A 21,202-nucleotide genomic window follows, 5' to 3' on the forward strand; every position below is an offset into this window, starting at 1 on the left:
AGTTTTAGTTTAATCCTATTTCTTAATGGAATCACAATCTCTTATCACAATTTTTTTCAAATTTCTTAACTAAGTCATATTAACTCAATCTCAATCATTCTGTTGAGATAATTTTTTATAAAAAAGTCTTTTAAGAAATATAATTTTCACTTCACTTGCTTTATCAGCACAGAATAAATTTAAAGGTTTTTATGAAATCAAAAACATTTATGCATATCCCTAATAGATAATTAGCATATACCTCATTGTTTCTCATTTTTATTTTTTCTCTACAAACTCAGACTTGTTTATCACTCTTTCCATCAACAAATTTTATGCACACCCCATCACCATGTATTACTACATCTCTACACTCTACTTAAAAGGCATTTAGCTCCATCTCTCTTTCAGCACCATCTTCATTAGCAATCATAACAATCTCATGCAAATGATTGGAAAAGCATTAGAGTATACAAAATTACATAGGGTATATCCCCAATGTAATATTTAAGGAATGGACTTCACCTTCTAAATCTATATTTTTTTTACTTGAAGCTTGGATAACTCATTTTGTTTGTCTTGCCAAATGTCCCCCAATTCCTTCATACCAAACATAACTATAGGTAATCTTAAATCCAAAATATCAGGTAAGACTAAAAGTCCCTTATATGAGATACCCAAGTTATCATCTAAATTCAAGGTTATACATTTAGTGATCAACAGTTAATGCCACTGATCGAAGCATATAAAAATAGAACTCTTGTATTGATGAGAACATTGTTATAACTGTACATTCATTCTATTGATCAGTCTCAATGGAAATACTATTACACTTACTTATGCCACAGTCAACGACTCTCGCGTTGTGACTGGAAAACTCAGCGACCAGGTACCAAATCTGGGTTATCGTTACCGGAGAAAGTAACAAGATTGTTATGTGCATGGATGGCAGTCCCACAGTCTGAGTTATTATTACCTTCAACCTGAAGATGAGGTTCAAAACAAGAGGTTATAGGTAAAAAAAAGATGTGCACAAAATACCATGAAATGCTGATTAATTGAAAACCTGATCATATAGTGAATGAAAGCATACCTGCTGAGCTGGTACAAGAGAGATTTCCTGGTTTCTCTTAGACAGGTCTCTCAAAGCACCCTGCAGAATACAGTGTCAAAATGTTAAGCAGTTTCTGTATAAGAAATTGGAGATTCCCGCCATTGAATATCATGTTTCCCCACCATTAAAGTCCACAATGTAGCATGAAATGGAAACAGAATCACGAACCACAGCATTGGACATGAAAGCCAAAAAGACTATCACTTAAATATTTTTAAACCATAGGAAAGTAAAATTAAAACAGAGCATTTTGGACATGAAAGCAGAAAGATCTTTTAAAATTCTTAATATTCACACTGGTTACAAAAATGACGCCAGTTATAGGCTGTTTCTTCTCAAACCAACTCTAAGCTAAAAAAAATCACTTAACAGTATACATTAAAAAAATCCAATACAACACAGGAACAGAGTAGCACAGTGCATGCATGAGAAACAAAATCAGCAAAAGCTGGACAGATGTGAACTTAACATGCATATGCATACAGAGCAGGAAGATAACCTATATGTTCATATTGTATGCTTTATTAAATGAAAATGCTTCACAGGAAACTTAGAAAATTATGGAGCTGTAAAAAGAGTAAAATTCACTTCTTGAATTCGAACCGATATAGTTATATGAAAGAACATAATTAAAGAAAATACCAAATACAAATCATTCGGAGAAAATACCTACCCTATTTGCCCAAAAAAGTCCGCAAGCGTTGCATAGTGACCTTGGTCCATTTGGCCCTCGCCGCATCATTGGGGTGGATTTTGAACTAATGCCACAATGTGTGCACCTATACAAATTTGCAATAAAAAGGGATGGTAAACATCCAGTTAAACACATCCCACTCAAGCGAAAATTCATCACATATGGAACTACTTAGTACAAGCCTACAAGGTGCAAGTCATAATTAATAATGTAAAATAAAGTATTGAATAACCTTGAACTAGACAAGATAACAAGTCAAATGGCACTGCTAGAAGCACAGTAAGTCATAAACTCTCAGGATGAAAAGAATCTTTTTACTATAAAATCATACAAGTAACATGATTCTTACGCAGTTTCTGATGGACTATCATCCTGCCCTGACTCCTGGCCAGCACCCAGACTACTAGCTCCATCTTGTTTCTTAGACGAAGTAAACTGGCCCTTTTTACGGTCCATCCTGAGTTTAAGCATCAGATAAGTACAAAACAGGCATTGACCCAAGCAAAAATTGAACAGTTACAATGATGAAGTAGCCATAAGGATATTGTACTATATATATTCAACCAAGGCAGTTGCTAAAGTAGCCATAAGGATATTGTACCCAAAGTTAATTGCCAAACATTGTGGTTATTGATTTCACCTTAAATGTTGAAAATTCATTAATATAACCAACCGGAGATGTTTGAAATTAGTCATGGATGCCAGTACTGTTAAAAAATAAAATGGGTACTAGAATAGTCACCAATTCCCTATAAATCTAATGTGTTTCCTAAAATATGAAAATCTAAAAATGATTATACAAAATGTTTTCTTATACAAACCTAGGAAGAAGCACACCATAAAAAGATTAGAAATCCACACATCCAATGTAGGATAAAAAAACCATGGCTTGCAATTGGGTCCTACCATTCCACCACCCAAGTTCATCACAGGACCAAAACTAAATTATTCTCAATCTACTTAGCTTACAAAAAAGCCTACATTTTATGCCACTTAAAAATGAGAGAGCAGTTTAAACTTTAAAGTACATGTTTCTGTAATAGAACTGATCATAGGGCAGGGATTGGGCCTTCATTTTACCAATTTTCAAGGAATCAAACTCTGAACCCCAATACAATTCTACATGAAATTAAGTTTGAAGTTGAACACTTATGTAATTGTAAAATGATACATGAAGCTTAACATTATTGTATATAAAATGAATCCCAAAGCTAGCATAATTCTATGTAAAAGCTAGGACCATAGCTTAGCCTGCTATCTTATATATATATATATATATATATACACCACACTGTTCAATTGTACTAAGTCTACTACTTATCAATAAATTGGTTAGAAGAAGCACAGTAGAAAACTCAAACTCATCATCATTCGCATGATGGATCTGGCATCTGTCATATAAGCAGCATCTACTTTTAAGTTCAAGTTGTAAACAGCTTTGTTAAGTTCAAAGAATTCAGTCTAACACTCATGAGATTATATTACAAATTCTGCCACATAAATTATCAGACCTGCAAGCAACTTCTTGGCGTACTTCATATCTAATTTTCTTCTCAAAGCATCGCTCTCTCTTCTTCCTCCGAAACCTGCTTAATGACGCTGCCCTCTGTGGTTGACTACACCTTGCAGGATATTCCAATGGAGCTTGCTGCAGGACCAAAAAAGTTAGAAAATACCACTCGGCACTATGCATTAAAAAAGAAGTATGATGAAAAATGCTACTCACACACCCGTCAAATTACCATTTACTATGCATACTTATGATAATTATCACTTGATACCAATGCCTTTACCAAGGGACCTTTAGCATATTTATAAATTTTGTTAATTTACACCAGTAAGCCATAGGTCTAGATAACTTTTACAAAACTATCATCCAATATCATAGTATCTACCTGACATTAACAAATATACAGATTATCAATATCTTAATATCTGATACTGGTAGTAAGTAATTGATATGAGGTGATAATGATCTTCAAGTTGCATATTAAATAGTAAACTGACGCGGCTTGATGTAAGTAGCATTATTCTTTTACTATCAGAAAATACCCGTTGATCATGTTGAGGTGCTGTATCCGGGCAAGGCAATTCACAACCACCCAACAGTAAGAATACCGCTTGAACCTGTTTAGTGAAACCAAATGCAAAATATTATTCTCAGAGCACCAAAAGTTACTGCTTCTTGAGTTCTGTTCATCCAGTTATGGGGAGTAATAGTATGAACGAGCTCATAGAGGAAAAGAAAACAGCTTATTAAAATAAACTTATCAAAACAACTAATGAAATAGCTTATTGAAGTAGCTCATGACCTATATGTGATTTTCAAAATAACTTGGTGAATAAGCGCGTAATTAAGCTGTTTACTCAAAACCAATAAAAACTCAGAGAAAAAGCAAAATTATAATAAAAACTATTCCATTAGGCATATACAACACAAAGGAAAAAACCTTCAAAATCATATATCAGTGAAAAATTAAGAAAGGAAAAAACCAGTTTAATTGTCATATTTTTTATTTGGTGATTAAAAAACCTTATCAGGTGTAACAGAATCAAAAACATAAACTTGGCCACGAAACGACAGTGTTAGCTGGTTAGACCCATCGCAGGGTTGAACAGCAAAGTCGTGGTCCCCACCACCACCGTCACCGGAGACATATACATCAGCAGCAGCAATATCTTCAACGCCCCCACCAATTGCACCGTTACCATCATCAAGGGCATGCGTTTCATACTGAATGTGATCCATAGAGTGCTCGCCAGATCCGTCGACGTTTTCGTCAGCACCGATTTGGTTGTCCATGTTCGTTGGTGGGGCGTGACCGTACATTGTTGGTTCAATGATGGAATTCAGAGGTTCCGAAGCATTTACAAGGAGAAATAGAGTGGAATTCGAAAAGCTAACCCTAGCTAGAGTTTGAATTTGATTTGAATTGAAAGGGGAATTGAATGTGTGCGTGAGAATGAGGGTGAAACTGAAGAGCAAGTTCTAAGAGAAACATAATAGTGAATAAGGTTGAGAGGGTAAATCGGGAATTTAGTAATGTCAAGTATCATATTTACGAGGACTGCCACTTAAGGCCTCATTATTCAGTAACAATTATGTACGGCCGTAGTACTCAAAAGCCGAATCGAGTTGAACCAGAGTTCAATTAAGTTTAGATCGATAAAGATTAGTTCAGTTCGATAAGAATTAATTCAGTTTAAAATTTTACTCGCGTTCGATACGAGTTATTTTTTATCTCGAATTTAGTACGGTTAAATATTATAAAAAATATATTATCGGCCAGACATGTTTAAAAGGCCGAACTGTTATAAATCAGGTAATAGGTCCTGAGCATTTCCACCCCTGTTTGCAGGGGAGGTACCAGCTGATTTAGCAACCATACTAATGACAGTAACTAAGGGATAAAACAGGTAACAGAAAGATTAAGGCATTTTCCCATTGCAAGTAACGACTGTACAACATATTGACATGTTATAAACTTGAAAAAGTTTGTCCAAACTTCCTGTACCATTTAATTCTGTTTTAAAATAGCTCCTAACCTACATACTTAATATTCAATCTGAAACTTAACCAAATCCAAATCCCTCACTTGCTTCATGAATAGCAAGCAGTAGCCTCTCTTCCAAATGTTGTTTAGATGGATACTCTGGCAAATCTAATTGATTGAAACTGCATCAAAAAGAATCGTTGTTACTTAGCTTAAATCACACAATAATACTGCTGATCTCATCAAGTGATGAAAGTAGCTGAGGTAACAAGAGAAGATAACAAATAAATATAGTTAATAGTAAAGGGGAAAAGGGTGTACCATGTATGAGCAGAAGGCAAGTGATCAGGACTTCCATATGCTTTGTGTATCTGAAACTTCTGGGAGCCTGAAATTCCTTGAAGAGCACTAAAACCTTCCAAAGGCACCTGAAACATTAGTAGTTAAAGTCAAAGTCAGACCCTTAAATTACACAATAAGCTTTTCAACAGCTCTACGTAGACAAAATAAGGAGTCAACACAGTCTTCCTTATCATATGTTATGTTAGAGATTATTATCTTCAAAGGGGAAATAGGCAAGGGCAAGGCTTAGAGTAATGTATATTTTCGGGAACAAAACTTGGTCATAGCTTCATCATCAGCCTATTCAGTAAAATAGAGACACTTCAAATACTCAAATTTACCGGTAATCCGAAAAATATCATTGAAGTTTAAAATCCCACTACATACTCTGCTGTATTTTTCAATCAAGTGACTAACTCTTGACTGAAAATGCACTGCAAGCAAATTGAACTCACAAACCAGGTATAAATAAGTAGCAATCATTTTACAGAGTTCCTCTTATATTTTCTCAAACACCTTGGTTAACATCTGTTAACTTTGAGATACTAATAAAAAAGATTAAAAGGTTCAAATCTCTAATAGCAATATACCTTAGATGTTCCAGTCACAAACTGCAATAGCCGAGCCTTATCTTCTTTGCTGAGACCTTGAACAACCTCCCAAAACCATTGGATAACTGGTGATGCAGCGCTATAACCAGCATATTCTGTATTTGCTCTCAAGTCATCCACTGAAATAAAATGCAGAACTGTTAGTTATATTTTCCCTTCAATGCAATTTAAAGAATAGTAAAGATAGCAGGTGGGGAGAGTAAATAAACATTAATCACGCCAATAAAAGTGATGCAAAACAATGAACGACTCACAATCAATATCAGGAAGTCCACTTATCAATAATTCCAACTCTTTGTCATTGAATATGGATATCAACTCCCTGGGAATTAATTCATTGAACCCTTCCAAGAAAGCATTTATTTGAGGTCGAATAGCAGTTGTCAACCGATGCTCCGCGACCAAATCAACATATTGATGCTTGTTCTCCTCGGTAACTTTGATATTACGCCCACCAGGAATCAACTCATAATCAGTCACCTAGAAAATGTCCACCAAGATTAGTGCATAACAATGCATAATCCAATATAACATCTGAAAAAGTTTAAGAGCGCAGTCAATACTTCTGTTCGTTCATATAAGATCAATTTTTCCTCATCTGCGTCGATGCTAAAAGTAAGACCCAGAACATCGCTAATATCATTCTGCAATCATAACAGGAACATGAGACAATTGACAAAGAAACAATGTTGTAAGAATACTGAAAGGAGTGGATGAACTAAACTACAAAAATGCACTTGCCTCAAGCATCCATTTCAGATTTTTGAAATAGTCTGGATCAATGGCTTCAATATCATGATATGTAACCTTGACCCCAAGTATGTGCTTGTAGAATGACCTAGTAAAATGCACGTCCAAGAGCTGACCATCAAATAATGCTTTCCCGACCTGGATAAGGTAAAAGAGGGATAAGAAAAGTCATATATAGCCAACAGAAACCATTGAGAGCAGTTGCAAAGGGACTCACCACTCTACCAACAAATTTGAAATAAGACAAGTGTTCAGTTTGGTAAACAGAGTTTGGGTTTGGCTGAAATGTTGATTCATTTCCCACTGTAGTAAAAAGCAGTGCTCCTTTGTCAAAAATAACTCTGGATAGCAACTGGTACCATTCCCTAGTAAGTCCTCCTGCATCAATACCTTCCTCCCCTTGGAATTGAACAGTCAATCTTCCCTTCAAATCTTGAGTTGGTCTCATGCGAAGCTGGTTATAAGAATCTTCTAGAACATATGCCCTTCTTACTGATATCCTCAAGGGGTTGTGGTGATGGTCATGTTGATGCTTAATTTTTGACCGAAAGTGAGCACGTTTGTTGTCAAAATCAATAAATCTTGGAACCTTAAGCATGAGTGAGAAAGATTTCTCTAGCAAACCAGGATTTTGCCTAATAAAAGCATTCAGTAGCTTCCTGTGCCTCTCTGAGAACCTGACAAAAGTTGCATTTTTCTCATCTACTTTCACAGCAGGTCCAGATGTTTTTTGCGGAATTGCAGATGTGCTTGCATTCTCAACATCAGAAACAATGGGAATACTTGAGTCATGACTAGCACCTGGTTGTGCAGGATGCAACTTCTCACAAACCACAAAGAAAGACTCTATGTATGGTAAAATATTTTGAGAGCCAGCTGGAAGTGGAGGGATGACACCAGAAGGTTTAGGCACAGATGTGCTAGGCAGGGTTAAAAGTTCAGATGTAGACTCTGAGTAGGACTCTATCTTGTTGATGCAACAGCTCAGCTCATGCCACAAGGGCTCTAGTGCTGAATTGATTTGCCAAACCTCAGAAAGAGCAGCAGGGGTAACTGCATCATTCTCTTTCTCAGTCAATGAAGTGACAAGAGAACTTAAGGCTTGCAAGACTCTCAAAACTGCATCTCCATCAGAAGATGTGGTACTAATAAGAGATTTCATTGCTTCACCGAAGACACGTAACTCATCTATTGCTGATGAAGTCAACTTTCGAACAGCTTCAGCAAGTTCAGTGACAAAAAGCTGGCAATGAGTTGGAGCAATGGCTACCAATTTCTTCATTACTTCCGCAACAAGAGCATATGCATTATCTGACAAGCTGGGAGGAATGCACGGTAATATCAGATCAAGTACATCATATTGCAAGATGTTATAAACAAAAGAAATTAAATGCACATAACAAGAAGTCTGGGACTTCTGTCACCCTCTCCCCCCAAGGCGACATACATAAGTATCTACACAAAACTAAGTACATCATATTGAGTTAAATTAGTTGGGAGCTCCAAAGTCTGGGACTTCTGTCACCCCCTCCCCCCAAGGCGACATACATAAGTATCTACACAAAACTAAGTATATATCGACAAAACTCAGTCAGCAAAATTAGCACAAATCAAAAAATCATAGGCTGATAGGCATACCCTTCATGTGCAAGCAATGAACTCAAGAGACGGAGTTCTGCTTGTGGCAGATTACTCAATACTCTCTGAGATTCAGATTCCACATTATCACCAGAGGAAGTGGGTTTGGAGTCATCAACTTTATTAGATGTATCAACCCCAGAAGGCATAACACCCGAACCTATATTCACATTTGCCTCCACAGCTGAAACTTGAGGACCCGATGATGGATTAGAATTGGATATCAGGGATTTGTCAGATGAACTAGACTTGCTTCCAGCACTATCGATGGTAACATCCAGTAAATTGAGCAGCTGAAAACACAAAAGCAGAGATACAAAGCAAATACTGTGAGCACAAATAGGAAGCGAATCATGTCTGCAGACACATGCAACTATGCAATTAAATGGCAAATCAGATCATCACCTGCTCAAGATGGGCAATGCTCCTCAGGTAAAGTGGTTGGTTCAAGAGATTTAAAAGCACTGCAATGGATATGTAGCCTTCATTGCTTTCACCCATATTTACTTCATCCTCAACAACCATCACAGCTTTGCCACGTGCATCGGCACTATCTGGTTCTCTTATAGCAGGATAAGGCAGCCTAGACTGAAGCAAAATTTTTGCAACATATGAATGATTCCGAGCAAGGTAAGTAAGAGTTTCAAGTATTCGCCGGGACAACAATGGGGGAACTCCTACATAAAATCAAATAACATGAAAGATATTAATCAGCTCATTCGACGGGAAACACAAAAAGTTCTCCAAATAAAGTTTATCAAGTCATGAATTGACTGTGTAATAGAAGGCTTATTTTTTAATTGGGAACCGAAACATATTGAAGTAACAATATACTTTCACTATAATATTTACCATAAAACAATTAATTTCCCTTCTGTATACATCCACGATTATTGTTTTTCTAATAATCCTGTCTCTCAACATTAATTACTACTCACTAGAACCTTAATTATCAGGGTCTACTCATAAATTTATCTCTCGACATTGAATACTATTTACTAGAACCTTGCAACAGAAATCCTAATGATTTTCAGCTGCCCCATCGGCTTTACTTTTCTCTGACATTTCAGATCTATATCTCTAAGCTGTGTTTCACTTCCCATCAACCACACCACCTCACTGCCAGCCCCAGACAGTCCTAACACAGGACTCCATGTCAACTGAGGTTCGATGCACCCACAAACTGACAGGTCTGCAAGTTTAGAAGCTATCTTCTCAGACCTCTCCGCAGACAAAATTCCTGCCACACCCACCTATCTGTCTCAGTTTAACGCCCACAGCTATCCCTGAGTTATGTATCATTGGAACAAAACAAAAGTCCATGTGATATTGTATTATTGAGGACCTGGACAACCATGACATATGTGTTTCTGACTTCCATGCTTGAAACTCTATGGATGGTCACCCAAGCCAACAAGCTCAAGGAATAAGAAAATGGAAGTGCTTTTTCATGGGGCTTAACTACAAAAATTCAGAGCTATGAGCACAACCAAAACCATTTTAGATTGCATAATCAAAACCATAATAACTGTTCATGAGCTAAGAGTATCAGATTAATCAGTTGTTCTTACCGTCAAAAGATTGAGGACGTGAGTACATCACATTGCTCTGACAACCATATAATCTGTATGGCGGCTCACCAGTACTAGAATAATAAGCAGGCTTTCTTACATCAAGCATCAACAAGTCCATCAGAATTTTCACAAGAGAGGTTCTTGTTTCACTATGGGCACAGAGATTTAAAAGAAGCCTCTGCAATTGACCTTTATAAAGTGGCTGCAAAAAAGCAAGACATATTATATCTAATAAAGAACGAATCACTTATACATAAGGACTTCTTTATATCACAACTCATAAATTAATACCTGCACTATCCGAAACAACCGAATCATGGCATGCAAAGCTTCTGTGTCAAGGAGAGGTGCTCCATCAGCTTCAACAACCTTAGCTCCACTAGACCTGCGTGAATATACAACCCCCCTTGCTCCATCCAAGGCAGAACGAATACCTTCACCACGTCTAGAAACTTCACCTCTACGACGTAGACCAAATAAGTTGTTACGACTGTAACGGTGTGCAAACCTCTCCCGCAACATGTTTGCCTCGGCGACAAGAGCAGGTGTAAGATTGGCAAGGATAGTATCAGATGAAGTTAACAGAACCTGAAGTAATGAAATAAAATATATAAAAATGTCCAGAGACAATCTCACTTATACATAACTAGGGTAAACTAACAAACTTGCCTCTTCTCGTATATCTGAAGGAAATGTTGCAATTATAGAGACAGTATCCATTTCTACAGGTTGACCTTCCAACTCTTGAGATTGATGCAACCTCTGTGCTTGCTGTTGAGCTAGAACTTCTGCTCGGATATCAGCGGGAAGTGCTGCAAGGAACTCCGGATCAATATCCCCAGTGTTTTGAGACTCAGTATTTGATGGTTGGGCAACTTGAGCCTGCTGAGCTGAGAGCACTTCCGCACGCAGCTCCTCGGGGAGAGCATCTAGAAAAGCAGGGTCAATTGCTCCTGACCCAGAATCACTGTTCCCCTGCTGCTCTGCTGCTGGACCATCTTGATCTGCATCCCGGCTTGAATTTTCAGAAACTTCAGTAACACTATGGAGAGATGCATCTCTTCCAACTACAGCAGAGGAATGACCGAAAGGCATATTCGATCTCCTTGTGCGTGCAGCCTGTGAATCACCTGCTGTCCTATCTGCAGAAACTTGTCTTTCTCCACCATCATCATGGCCATCGGCACTTCCAACCTCTACGTCGAGACTCCGAAGGCTTTCACCAAATGTTGCACCACTACCACTACTCTCCTGACTCACAGCTTCAACATCCCTCGTGGCTCCATCATTAAGCTCAAACTGCACTGCAACTGCCTGTGTGTGAGTGCTGGACACATCTGTTTCCAGACGTCCAGTTCCAGCAGGGCTGATATTCGCATTGTTATTGTTCTCAATTATTGAAGGAGTTGATGTACTGACTTCCTGATTTGCATTACTTTCAGCCGGGACTTCTTGTCTTGCACCACCTGAATCTTGTGCCTGGCTGACATCTACTTTACTATGAGGACCTGTTTCTGCTACATTCTGGTTGGGTAACTTTTCAAGGGTCGGTTGCCTTAATTGAGAGACAAGCAAATCCTCAAGACCTTGTGGTACAACACCAGTGTTTGACCCACCACTCTGCTGGTTAATATCAGTCCACAAGTTCATACGATGTCCATGGCGTCCACTCCTCAGTGATCGAAAGATGCTATCCAATCCCGTTGAGCTGTTCTCCAGTTCATTATCTGGAATTGGTGAACAAAATACCAACAAAAAAAAGTGTCTTTCAGAATTATTATACCAGAAATAGGAATAGATTAAGGAGTCATTGTTGAATAAATTATCAATAGAAGTGAGAAATAAATTCATAAAGGAACTAGCCTGATTGTCCTGCAGATGGCGGAAATGAGAACGAAGGTTCAACTAACAGTGGATGGCGAGAAGGTGTGGCAGTATCACCAGTTCTGCCCAAAAGACTGTAGATAGATGTTGTCCGCCCTGGACGTCTGGATCCAAAAACTTCAATTGGCATCCCATGAAAATTTTCATTGGCAAAACTGTTATCTCTGCCAAAAACCTCAATATGGTCAAAAACATTAATTCCATTGATGCCCTCCTCGAGTCGCAGTATAACACCATCCTCGTCTTCCTCATCATCTTCGTCCTCTTCCTCCATCACTTCATCAAAATCATCATCATCCTCAATCTCATGATCATCTTGGTCTGTGTCAGGATGTGGCAAGTGATGGACTCCATCCTCCAAATCATTATGTTCTGTATCATCATCCTCATCTTCATCTTCACCATCATCTCCAGACATATCGTCATCCACATCGTCATCTTCATCAAGAGTTTCTTGGCCATGAGGTTGGATTTCATATCGCAGCCCCATATTATCCACTTCATTCACAAGACCTCTTCTTGTTTCCTCAGAATTTTCATGCATGTAATCATCTTCATTAGCATGTGCAAAGGTCCCATCCAAATTTTGATCGTGCTCCATATCATCAGTCACAGCTTCAGACCCACCATAGGACTGAATTGCATTAAAAGACCCAACATTGTCAACTTGAAGGGATTCATGATTGGTTTGAGATGCTATTTCCATGGACTGAGACATCTCGCCATTATTATCTATTCTTCCAGCTTGATCAGAAGGTTTTGTTGAACTATCACCCTTTCCGGCATTAGAGTCAACTGAATGGACATGCTCTTTGGATACCAACTCAAGAGCTTTAATAATTCCAGTAGCAACTTTAGAAGAATCAGGATGGTCCAGGTCCAAAACATGGAGAGTACAAGTGAATGATTTAACAAGACCAGCATCCATAAAAGTGGCAGAGGCCTCGGCTGAGATGGATGAACCAGCAGGTGTACGAGAAGCCAAAATATCATTAAGTACATCAACAAAAGCCTGAATTTCATCACCTGGTGACTTTACTCCAGCACATGAATCAACAAATTCATTGATGATATAACTAATCTCATTAAAAACCCTCTTCCTTGCCTCTGAAGAACGGACACATGCAGCTACCATAAACTGATTAGCCTTCACTGATAGTTTCTGCCTCCAATCACCATCACCTTTCTTGTCCTTTCTGGAATTTCGAGAACATGGAAGAAAACTATGCAGAATATGGTAGAATATCCCACCCATGTTTAAGCCAGCAGGACTCTTTTGAAAAGTGCCTCTAATGCTGCTCATTTCAGCATCTCGCCGAAGTAGAACATGGACAGATGCTGAATACATCAATAATATCTCTGTCAGAAGCTTCAAGATAAAGACAATCTTCGCAAGTGATGCAGAAGCTTCCTTACTACTAGTTTCATTCCCCTCAGACATGGTGGCAACTGCTTTTCCTTTGCCCTTTACTGTAGAGACATCAATGTCCATGTCACTTGATGCTGAGATGCCAGAATTGTTTGGGGCAATGTCATCCTTCGAGGGGGGGATAAATGTGCAGATAGACTCAAGAAGAAGTTCAATCACATTAGTAAAAGTTTGAGTAGGTTTTCTATGACCCTTGACATTCTTCGCATTTGGCTCGTGCATTTTTCCATGGCCGTTGCCAGAAGCTGCTATGTTTGTATTTCCCAAACCAGCCTTCCTATCACTCTGTGCTTTGTCCTTCTCCAATGATTTGTCACTCTCCTTTTCTTTCTCCTTAGTTTTGTCTTTATCACGATCTTTCAGCAAGACAACATAGGGCCTTTCACCTACCATTTCAACTTGGCACACAGCTTGAGCAGCTTGCATAAAAATTGCAGGGTCCCGAGAAATCACAGAAGATAAATTTGCAAGGAAATTGCGAGGATTGACCCTTCCATTTGGATGTCGGTTAGACGCAACAACAAGACTATGTTTTATCTCAGATTCCATTGCTTGCTGGAGTGTTTGTGGGTCTTCAAGAACATGACGAACAATACTAGCAGCAACATTATCAAAGCCAGGGAAGAGGCTACTGGTTGGCAACGAGAGCAGTAGACTCAAACCACCAGCATCCAGAAAAGTAAGAGCAACAGAATGATTCCTTGTGAGATTGGAACATAGAAGCAGAACAGCATGCATTGTGTCTGAGGAAAGTTGGTTCTTCATACAACTACAAGCAACCTCAACAAGTCGCTTTTGTTCATATATATCTGCATATTTTGTATGAAGTCCTAATTCAGATTGCAACTTGTTTTGCCTATCTTCATCAATGGTAATTGAAGTCTTCTGGATATTCATAGCTTCCTTCTTCAAATGCTCTGCAATTTCAGAATTCAATTTTTGATCCACTTGCAACAGCCTGTCTAATGCAAGAAAAGCAGCTGTGACCCATTTTGGCACCTGCTGTTTCTCTCTGCTATCAAGACTAGAATCCCATTGGTAGAGTAGATCTGAGGTTATGTTGATCAAACCACTCTTTGAAGCAGCTTCCCGTGCTACAGTATCCTCATTAAGAATTAATGCAAGCACATGAAAAAGAGCAGCCAGCATGACATTATTTCCATTGCTAGAAACCAAACCACATTCTTTGATCCGGTCAACGATAAAAGTGACAACATTAGATCTATATTGACCATCATCCTGAGAGCATATCATGACAAGTAAGTCATGTACAGGAAAAGCAAGATCCTCTTTCAGCAGAAGTTTTGTGCAAGTAGATAACAATTCATCAACAGGAGGAAGTTGGACAATCACTTCCTCAAGCTGCTGATCATTGTCATTTGCAACAGCATCCTTTTTGTCTGATTCAGAGTTCCCAAGGGAGATTGCAAGTGCACGGGCAAGTTCATCATCTTCTGGTGCCTCCTCTGGATGAGAGAACAACCACTCCATGGCCAACTCCACACTATTTGACCCAACTTGCCTCAAAGCTTCCTCTGCTCTAGACCTGGAAAACCCCATCTCTACAATAGTTGAAATGGTTGTTTCATTAGGAGGAGGCCCAGTAATACGAGAACCACTGTTACCATTCACATTTTTTACTTCAACACCTGAATAGATATGCCTAATGATAGAGATAACTGTAGAAATAAATTCATAACTACAGTCAACAAACTGGGAATGAGTCCAAACAGGAAGAACAGTCTTCAACACTGTTGATTGGAGGACCTTCACAAAAGTCTCAGCATCCCGTGGGAAAGGTGTATCGCCATCTGTAAGGGGCTGTGCAAGCAACTGCTTCGTGAATGATGATAATATAAAAGGCGAGGTCACTAGATGGTCCATCAATTTCCCATAACTGGCTAAAGAACCATAAATCCATGAATTATCAGCATCTTCCTTGACATCTTGCTTTGCATTTGCATCATCAGTATCCATAGGTGAGGCAGGTGCCATATTAACTGCAAAGAGCAGCTGACTGGTAGCTTCAAAGGTGGTCAATACAGATTGAATAACTCCATGTCCATAAAGGCAATTCAACAGAACAGGATTGCATGAATCTGGCCTCTCCATTAGAATACTATCCATAAAATCAATCACTTTACCAAAGTAACGACATTTTATTGATATGGATGCTTCGGTTCCAGAGAGATTTACGTGGCCCCCAAAATTCATGTGATCTAGTACAATGGATGCAAAAATGGAAGCCACAGATTTTGAAGCAGGACTTATACTCACAATATCATCACGTCGGCGTGAAGGTAGCAGCATTACTTTTCCTAACTCTTGGAACAAATGGGTAATGTGAAATGAAAGTGATCTAATCATGTCACAACAAGACTTATAATATGTCCTCTGCTTGTCAGATTCCTTCTTATTAGTTGTCCCGCTATTATCATCAGACCCAGAATGATCAAACAGATTACTAGAACTTGACCGCAAGTTTAAATGCCCAACAGAACTTGATCTGCGTTGAGAACCAGTGGAACGGCCCAAATCTCGATACAAATTTATAAGGTCAAAAAACTGAGATTCAATACTCCATCCCGGTGTCCTCCTTCTCAGTAATGGATCAAGGAACTGCCTGAAAGAATTGAACCTTTGCTCTTCAGTTTCACTTGCATCAAGATTCGCCTGTTGCGAATCAGAAGAGCAAGCACCACCATCCTCATCCTCGGTCTTTGTATTTTCTAGTACAGCAATTTGCCACAAAGCTTCACGGTGGACATGTCCAATGTCTTCCAGAACTTCCTTACTGTCATTCCCGAGTTCCGTGAGTAATGCAGTCACCCAGCGGTTGTCCTTTGATGCGGCAAGAAAGAGAAGGAACTCAACAAGGAAAAGTGAAGAAAAGATGCCACTATCAGATGTCATCCTTGGATTCAGTAATAGAGGTTCTAAAGCTGCTCCAAACCCAACTAATGCTTTCTTTAAGTGCTCTTTAAGAGAGGAACAAAAGGCACGTGCTAAAGGAGTGGAGTGATGTTGAGCAAATCCCTTAAATACCATGGTGCTATGTAAAGCAATAGACATGCCATCTGAAGATTGTGCAATAGTGGGCTGTAATAACAACTTCAATAAAGCTTCAATTCCTGACTTTTCCACAAACAGCCGGCAGGTTTCAGAATTTTCCATAGTCCTATGGACCAATACCATCAGGTGAAAGACACACAGCTGAATAAAGTTGTCATCAGTTATCCCTTCAGAAGATGAATTTGCCAGTGTATCTACAAGCCCACAATGACCTTCATTTTCTTTGACTTCAGAATCTGTTTCCATTGCAGTACCCCCATTAGCTTTTCCTTTAGAATCTGTGCCAGTTCCATCCCCAAAGGATGCAATCTTCTGAATGATTTCAATGATAATATCAACACCAGTGCTTCTCAATGAAGATACATGACGTAGCAGTTCCTCCACAGAATTTGCAAGTGGAACAATAGCCTCATTCATGACTAAAGCATACTTTTTTCTAGTGAAAATGTCAACAAGGAACCGCAGTGATGAAGATTCTCTAACAGCTTCTAACCCTTTGGCATTAAGACAAATGGCCCCAAGACCATTTGGAATGCATGTCAAGGCCTTTGGTGATGGAAGTATTCCAGATTTAACTGAAGATAAAAATGCATCAGGAAGACCCATCTCATGGAGAGCAGAAAAACAAGTAGGATCTTTGTGGATTATTTCACTCATAACAGTAACAGCTGAGTAATAAATGTCACCTCCGAACTTATCTACATTCCCAAATATCAAGACTAGAGTTGATGGTAATGAACTATCCTGAGAATGTTGAGATCTGGTAGCGTTTGCAGGTGCATATGATGCAGAACCAAGTGCCTTTAGAGAAACCTTTATGAGCCTCTTCTGGGAGTATAATTGATCGGTACTATGTCTTGAGCTTTCACCGGTGAGCATCATGTTATCAGTTTCTTCACCCAAACCAATGACCCTGTGTACCTCTTTCTGTGATCTCTGAGCCAAAAGCTCAATGCCGCCCAACTCTTTAAACAAAGATACAGCTGAGCTACTATAATCCATAAGCTTCTGAAGGGTTTTGACTGCAAAACAGACCAGATGGATATGCCCAGGATCGGAATCCTCCAACAGCGGCAAAAATGTAGGTACCATGCCAGAACCTCTAATATTACTCCCAGAAGTTGAGGTTGAAACCACGTGAAGCAGATAGAACTGAAGAAGTGCCTCAACAAAGGCAAGGGATGATGGATCATTAGAACTCTTCAATGACAAAATAGCCCTCTGCAGCACATTCAGGAGTATCATGTGGTTCCCACCAGCAAAGCTTATACTAGATCCATTGAGTATCCGAGCTCGCTCATGCGATGAAGTATATGCTGCTAATTGAGCTCCTAATGCAAGCATTGCAAGTGTTCTGATAGATCCAGAAATAGTTTCTTCAGATCGTACAACTCTAATTAATTCATTTGTATATTCTGGTTCAATAGCAAAGAAGGACATAAGTTCATCATGAGCATCACTGGACTGGACCAGCACAATGAAAGAAAGTAGGCAAATCCTGCTGTAAAGCCTGCATATTCTAGGAGACCGAAAGGCCCGAGCATATCTAATTCTAGTTAACAATGAAAACCTGAGATCGGGAGGAATTCCATATTGTTCAATGCACTGCTTCATCAATGACAGATCATCTTCTTTGAGCAGATGCAAATCTGGCATATGTATAACTCTCAAGCTATGGGAAACTGTATCTACACTTTGTTCCTTGCTTTGGGCACTGGGTCCATGTAATTCAAAATAAAGGGTAGAACCTATGCGGTAATTGGATTGGTCACAACCATTATCTACATCAGAAGGAAACAAGCACAGTGCATCATCTTGGGCTTTCTCATTTGCCATAACACAAGAATACAATCCCAGGCCCTCTTCCTTGCTTCCCCATCCTTGTGCAAGGGACAAGAGATAGCTATTCACTGAACCACAGCCAACCATCTTAGCATTTCCATGAATCTTAGAGGGGTTTATTTTTACATGTGCAGAAAGAGTTTCTAGTGCGGCAATAAGAATCTCAGGATCTGTTGATGCTAGTAAAAGCTTGAAATGCTGAAGAAAAGGGAGCGAAGTATTAGAGAAGAATGAAAGCTTCAAATTAAAAAAAATGAACCAATTGAATAAAAATTATAGGGTTAGAAATTAAGGAGAATATATTTCATCAAGACCGGACTTGGATAGGGCATAATGTCTGTCCAACTAACCTCCAACCCATCAAATGAACTCTTGTTTGGACAGTTCTCCAAAATTATTTGGATCACCCGCAATATTTGCAGAATTGCATGTTTTGGTAATGGGGAGTCATCTTGTAGGTTATCTGACAATGTCAGGTCATTTCTACACGCCAAATATGCCTTGAAGTATGAATCAAAATGAAGTAACAATGGTCTCCAGTGATGAAAATTCCCCTGAACAGAAATCAATCGATTAGGCACAGGGGGAAAATAAAAAATTTAAGTCAGTAAAATTAGCAAGCTACTACATAATTACCTTACTGTACTCCCACCGAAAGCCAGAGAGTGGTATAGCTATATCCTGTAATGGACACTGGATGACCTTCTCAATGAAGGCTTTGATCTTAGGAGGCTGAAACCAATCGATCACCAAATTTAGAGAAGATACATGAGTAAGGAGGAAGGAAATGAATGACAATATGTATATAGAAATAATCACCCATGAAAGTACATATAAATGGGTCAAAGAATACAATAGTATGCAATCCAATTGAAGCAAAATCAAAAACATATTTATTTGAATTTGTGAATTGCCCATGATAATCAATTTAGAGTTAGACAGGGGAATGGCAGTAATAATCAAACATTATAAAGAACTTCTAGAAAACAGAAAACTATTGCCACCTATTTTTTTTTTACCAAAACGAGTACATGGACTGATGTACATGGAGCACCCAATATTTAAATGAACTGCCTAAGGATCTTGCCACTTACAACAGTGCATGCACACACAAAAAGTACCAGCACTTAAAGCTGAATAAAATCCAAAGGCTGGCTGATACACTTTCTCACTATGAGTAAGAATGTGCATTTACACACAAAATTACACTTGTGGTACGCACAAAATTACATTACTGTGAAAAAATGTTACCAGAACCTAATCAGAGCAAATAGCATAAAATGCATATAAACAAAGCTAAAAACAGACATTAACCGGTAGGTAATACGAAATGGCATATTACATGCAAATATTTTTGCCTGACCAGTATACTCTTTGGGCTGTATACAAGTGCATTTCATAGACTTGCAACAAGGAAATGGAAAGAAACATACAGAGTAAAGCGAAGAAAAGAACATGACACAGTTAACTTATAAGAAAACGACAGAAGGCTTCCCCTTTAAAACAGCAATCTGTGGGCTATTCAGCAAGCAAGGATCATGCGCAATAACTTTCGGGCAAATTCAGTTACTAAATACACATGATATTTAACATAACAAATGGTGCAGAATATTGTTTTAACCTTCTCAATATAGAAAAGCATTCACCAAACTTAGGTTTTAAAATTCTGCATACACTTATTGTTTTTGTGGTGGAAAGTGACATTTTCAAAAGTTAGTAGCAAAAAAACACATACTTATGATACAAATACAATCAACTAAGCAATGAAAATAAAAGAAGACTCACAGGCTCAGAATCAAGCTTGATGGAAGGACCAATGGCTCCCTCAGTGGACAGAATTTGACGCAACCTCGAGGGCCAGTTCGATCTTAGGGTTGTCATTTCACCTTAACTTCTCTCTACTCTGAACTACAACCTACAACAAAATCACAAATTTAAATAATAATCAGATTAATTACATAATAATCTGCTTAATAAAAACAGTTTAGACTCATAATCCATGTTCAAATTAAACCGATTCTAAACACAAATAAAATCGGTAAAGCTAAGACCTAAAAACAGGAATAAGAAAATTGAACGTCACGAAAATAGAATTAACAACAAAAATCAGATCAAAACTGTAATAAAAAATAAATAAAAGGAAAAATGAAATGAAAAGGGATACGGTACGGTACCTGAGAGATGAGAGAGAAAAGAGAAGGGTGAAAAACAACATCCGAAGTGAGAAGAGAAGAGAGAGAGAGAGCGAAGAGTGAAATCGCAGAAAGAGAGAGAAAGTGTGTGAGAATCGGTGTTTGGTTTGGTTTTGAAGAATTTTGATTTACTTTGTTGAACACGAAATTATGTACCCTCTGTGAAGGTAGGGAAAAGTTCTAGAGAGAGAGAATTGACGCAACAAGCGTTATTTTCTTGCTTAACACTTCTATTGTTGAGAAAGGATGTGGGGATTTACCATTGTATCCCTGGGTTTTTGTGGTTTTCCTTGTATCTTTGTTTGTTTTCTATACTCTTTTTTTCTTTGATTCTCTTTTACCTCTTATTAAAGCCTCATTGGATCCACCTCTTAAGTAAATTCTTACTGGATTCTGAGATCGAGAGTTTAATTTTCGGGAGTGATATTTATTGAGAGGAGTAGTCACGAATCCTAAAAGTGATTAATAAAAAAGGTGAAAGATATTCTTTTAGTACAAAAAAAAGTAGGACATGATTAGTTTTTGTTTTTGAAAAATATTATTTATTAATGAGATTCTTCATTTTTTTTTCTTTTCCCTTAATTAAT

At 38.4% G+C, this 21,202-nt stretch overlaps 2 protein-coding genes across 3 annotated transcripts; both read right to left on the reverse strand.

The window, feature by feature from the left end:
* Positions 690–5,305, reverse strand: LOC109356325 (GATA transcription factor 25-like). The gene is made up of 8 exons (XM_019599649.1): positions 5,294–5,305; positions 4,321–4,776; positions 3,840–3,914; positions 3,299–3,435; positions 2,137–2,244; positions 1,767–1,872; positions 1,073–1,132; positions 690–962 (listed from the first exon to the last, which is right to left on the reverse strand). Exons 1-8 carry the CDS (start codon positions 5,303–5,305, stop codon positions 858–860), a joined length of 1,059 nt encoding a protein of 352 aa, XP_019455194.1. The 3' UTR covers positions 690–857.
* On the reverse strand, positions 5,195–20,835 carry LOC109356660 (E3 ubiquitin-protein ligase UPL1-like). Of its 2 annotated transcripts, none has more exons than XM_019600105.1 (17): positions 20,598–20,835; positions 20,209–20,338; positions 19,060–19,155; positions 18,774–18,977; positions 12,060–18,621; positions 10,866–11,923; positions 10,488–10,784; positions 10,194–10,398; positions 9,028–9,299; positions 8,623–8,915; positions 7,202–8,303; positions 6,976–7,122; positions 6,798–6,878; positions 6,489–6,714; positions 6,214–6,353; positions 5,603–5,709; positions 5,195–5,463 (listed from the first exon to the last, which is right to left on the reverse strand). In XM_019600105.1, exons 2-17 carry the CDS (start codon positions 20,302–20,304, stop codon positions 5,361–5,363), a joined length of 10,989 nt encoding a protein of 3,662 aa, XP_019455650.1. In that variant the 5' UTR covers positions 20,305–20,338; positions 20,598–20,835; the 3' UTR covers positions 5,195–5,360. The 2 variants fall into 2 exon arrangements, with proteins under 2 accessions (XP_019455650.1, XP_019455651.1); XM_019600106.1 differs by having other exon boundaries at positions 20,593–20,835.

The sequence above is a fragment of the Lupinus angustifolius genome, chromosome LG09 (assembly GCF_001865875.1).
Source record: "Lupinus angustifolius cultivar Tanjil chromosome LG09, LupAngTanjil_v1.0, whole genome shotgun sequence".
NCBI classification, from domain to species: domain Eukaryota; kingdom Viridiplantae; phylum Streptophyta; class Magnoliopsida; order Fabales; family Fabaceae; genus Lupinus; species Lupinus angustifolius.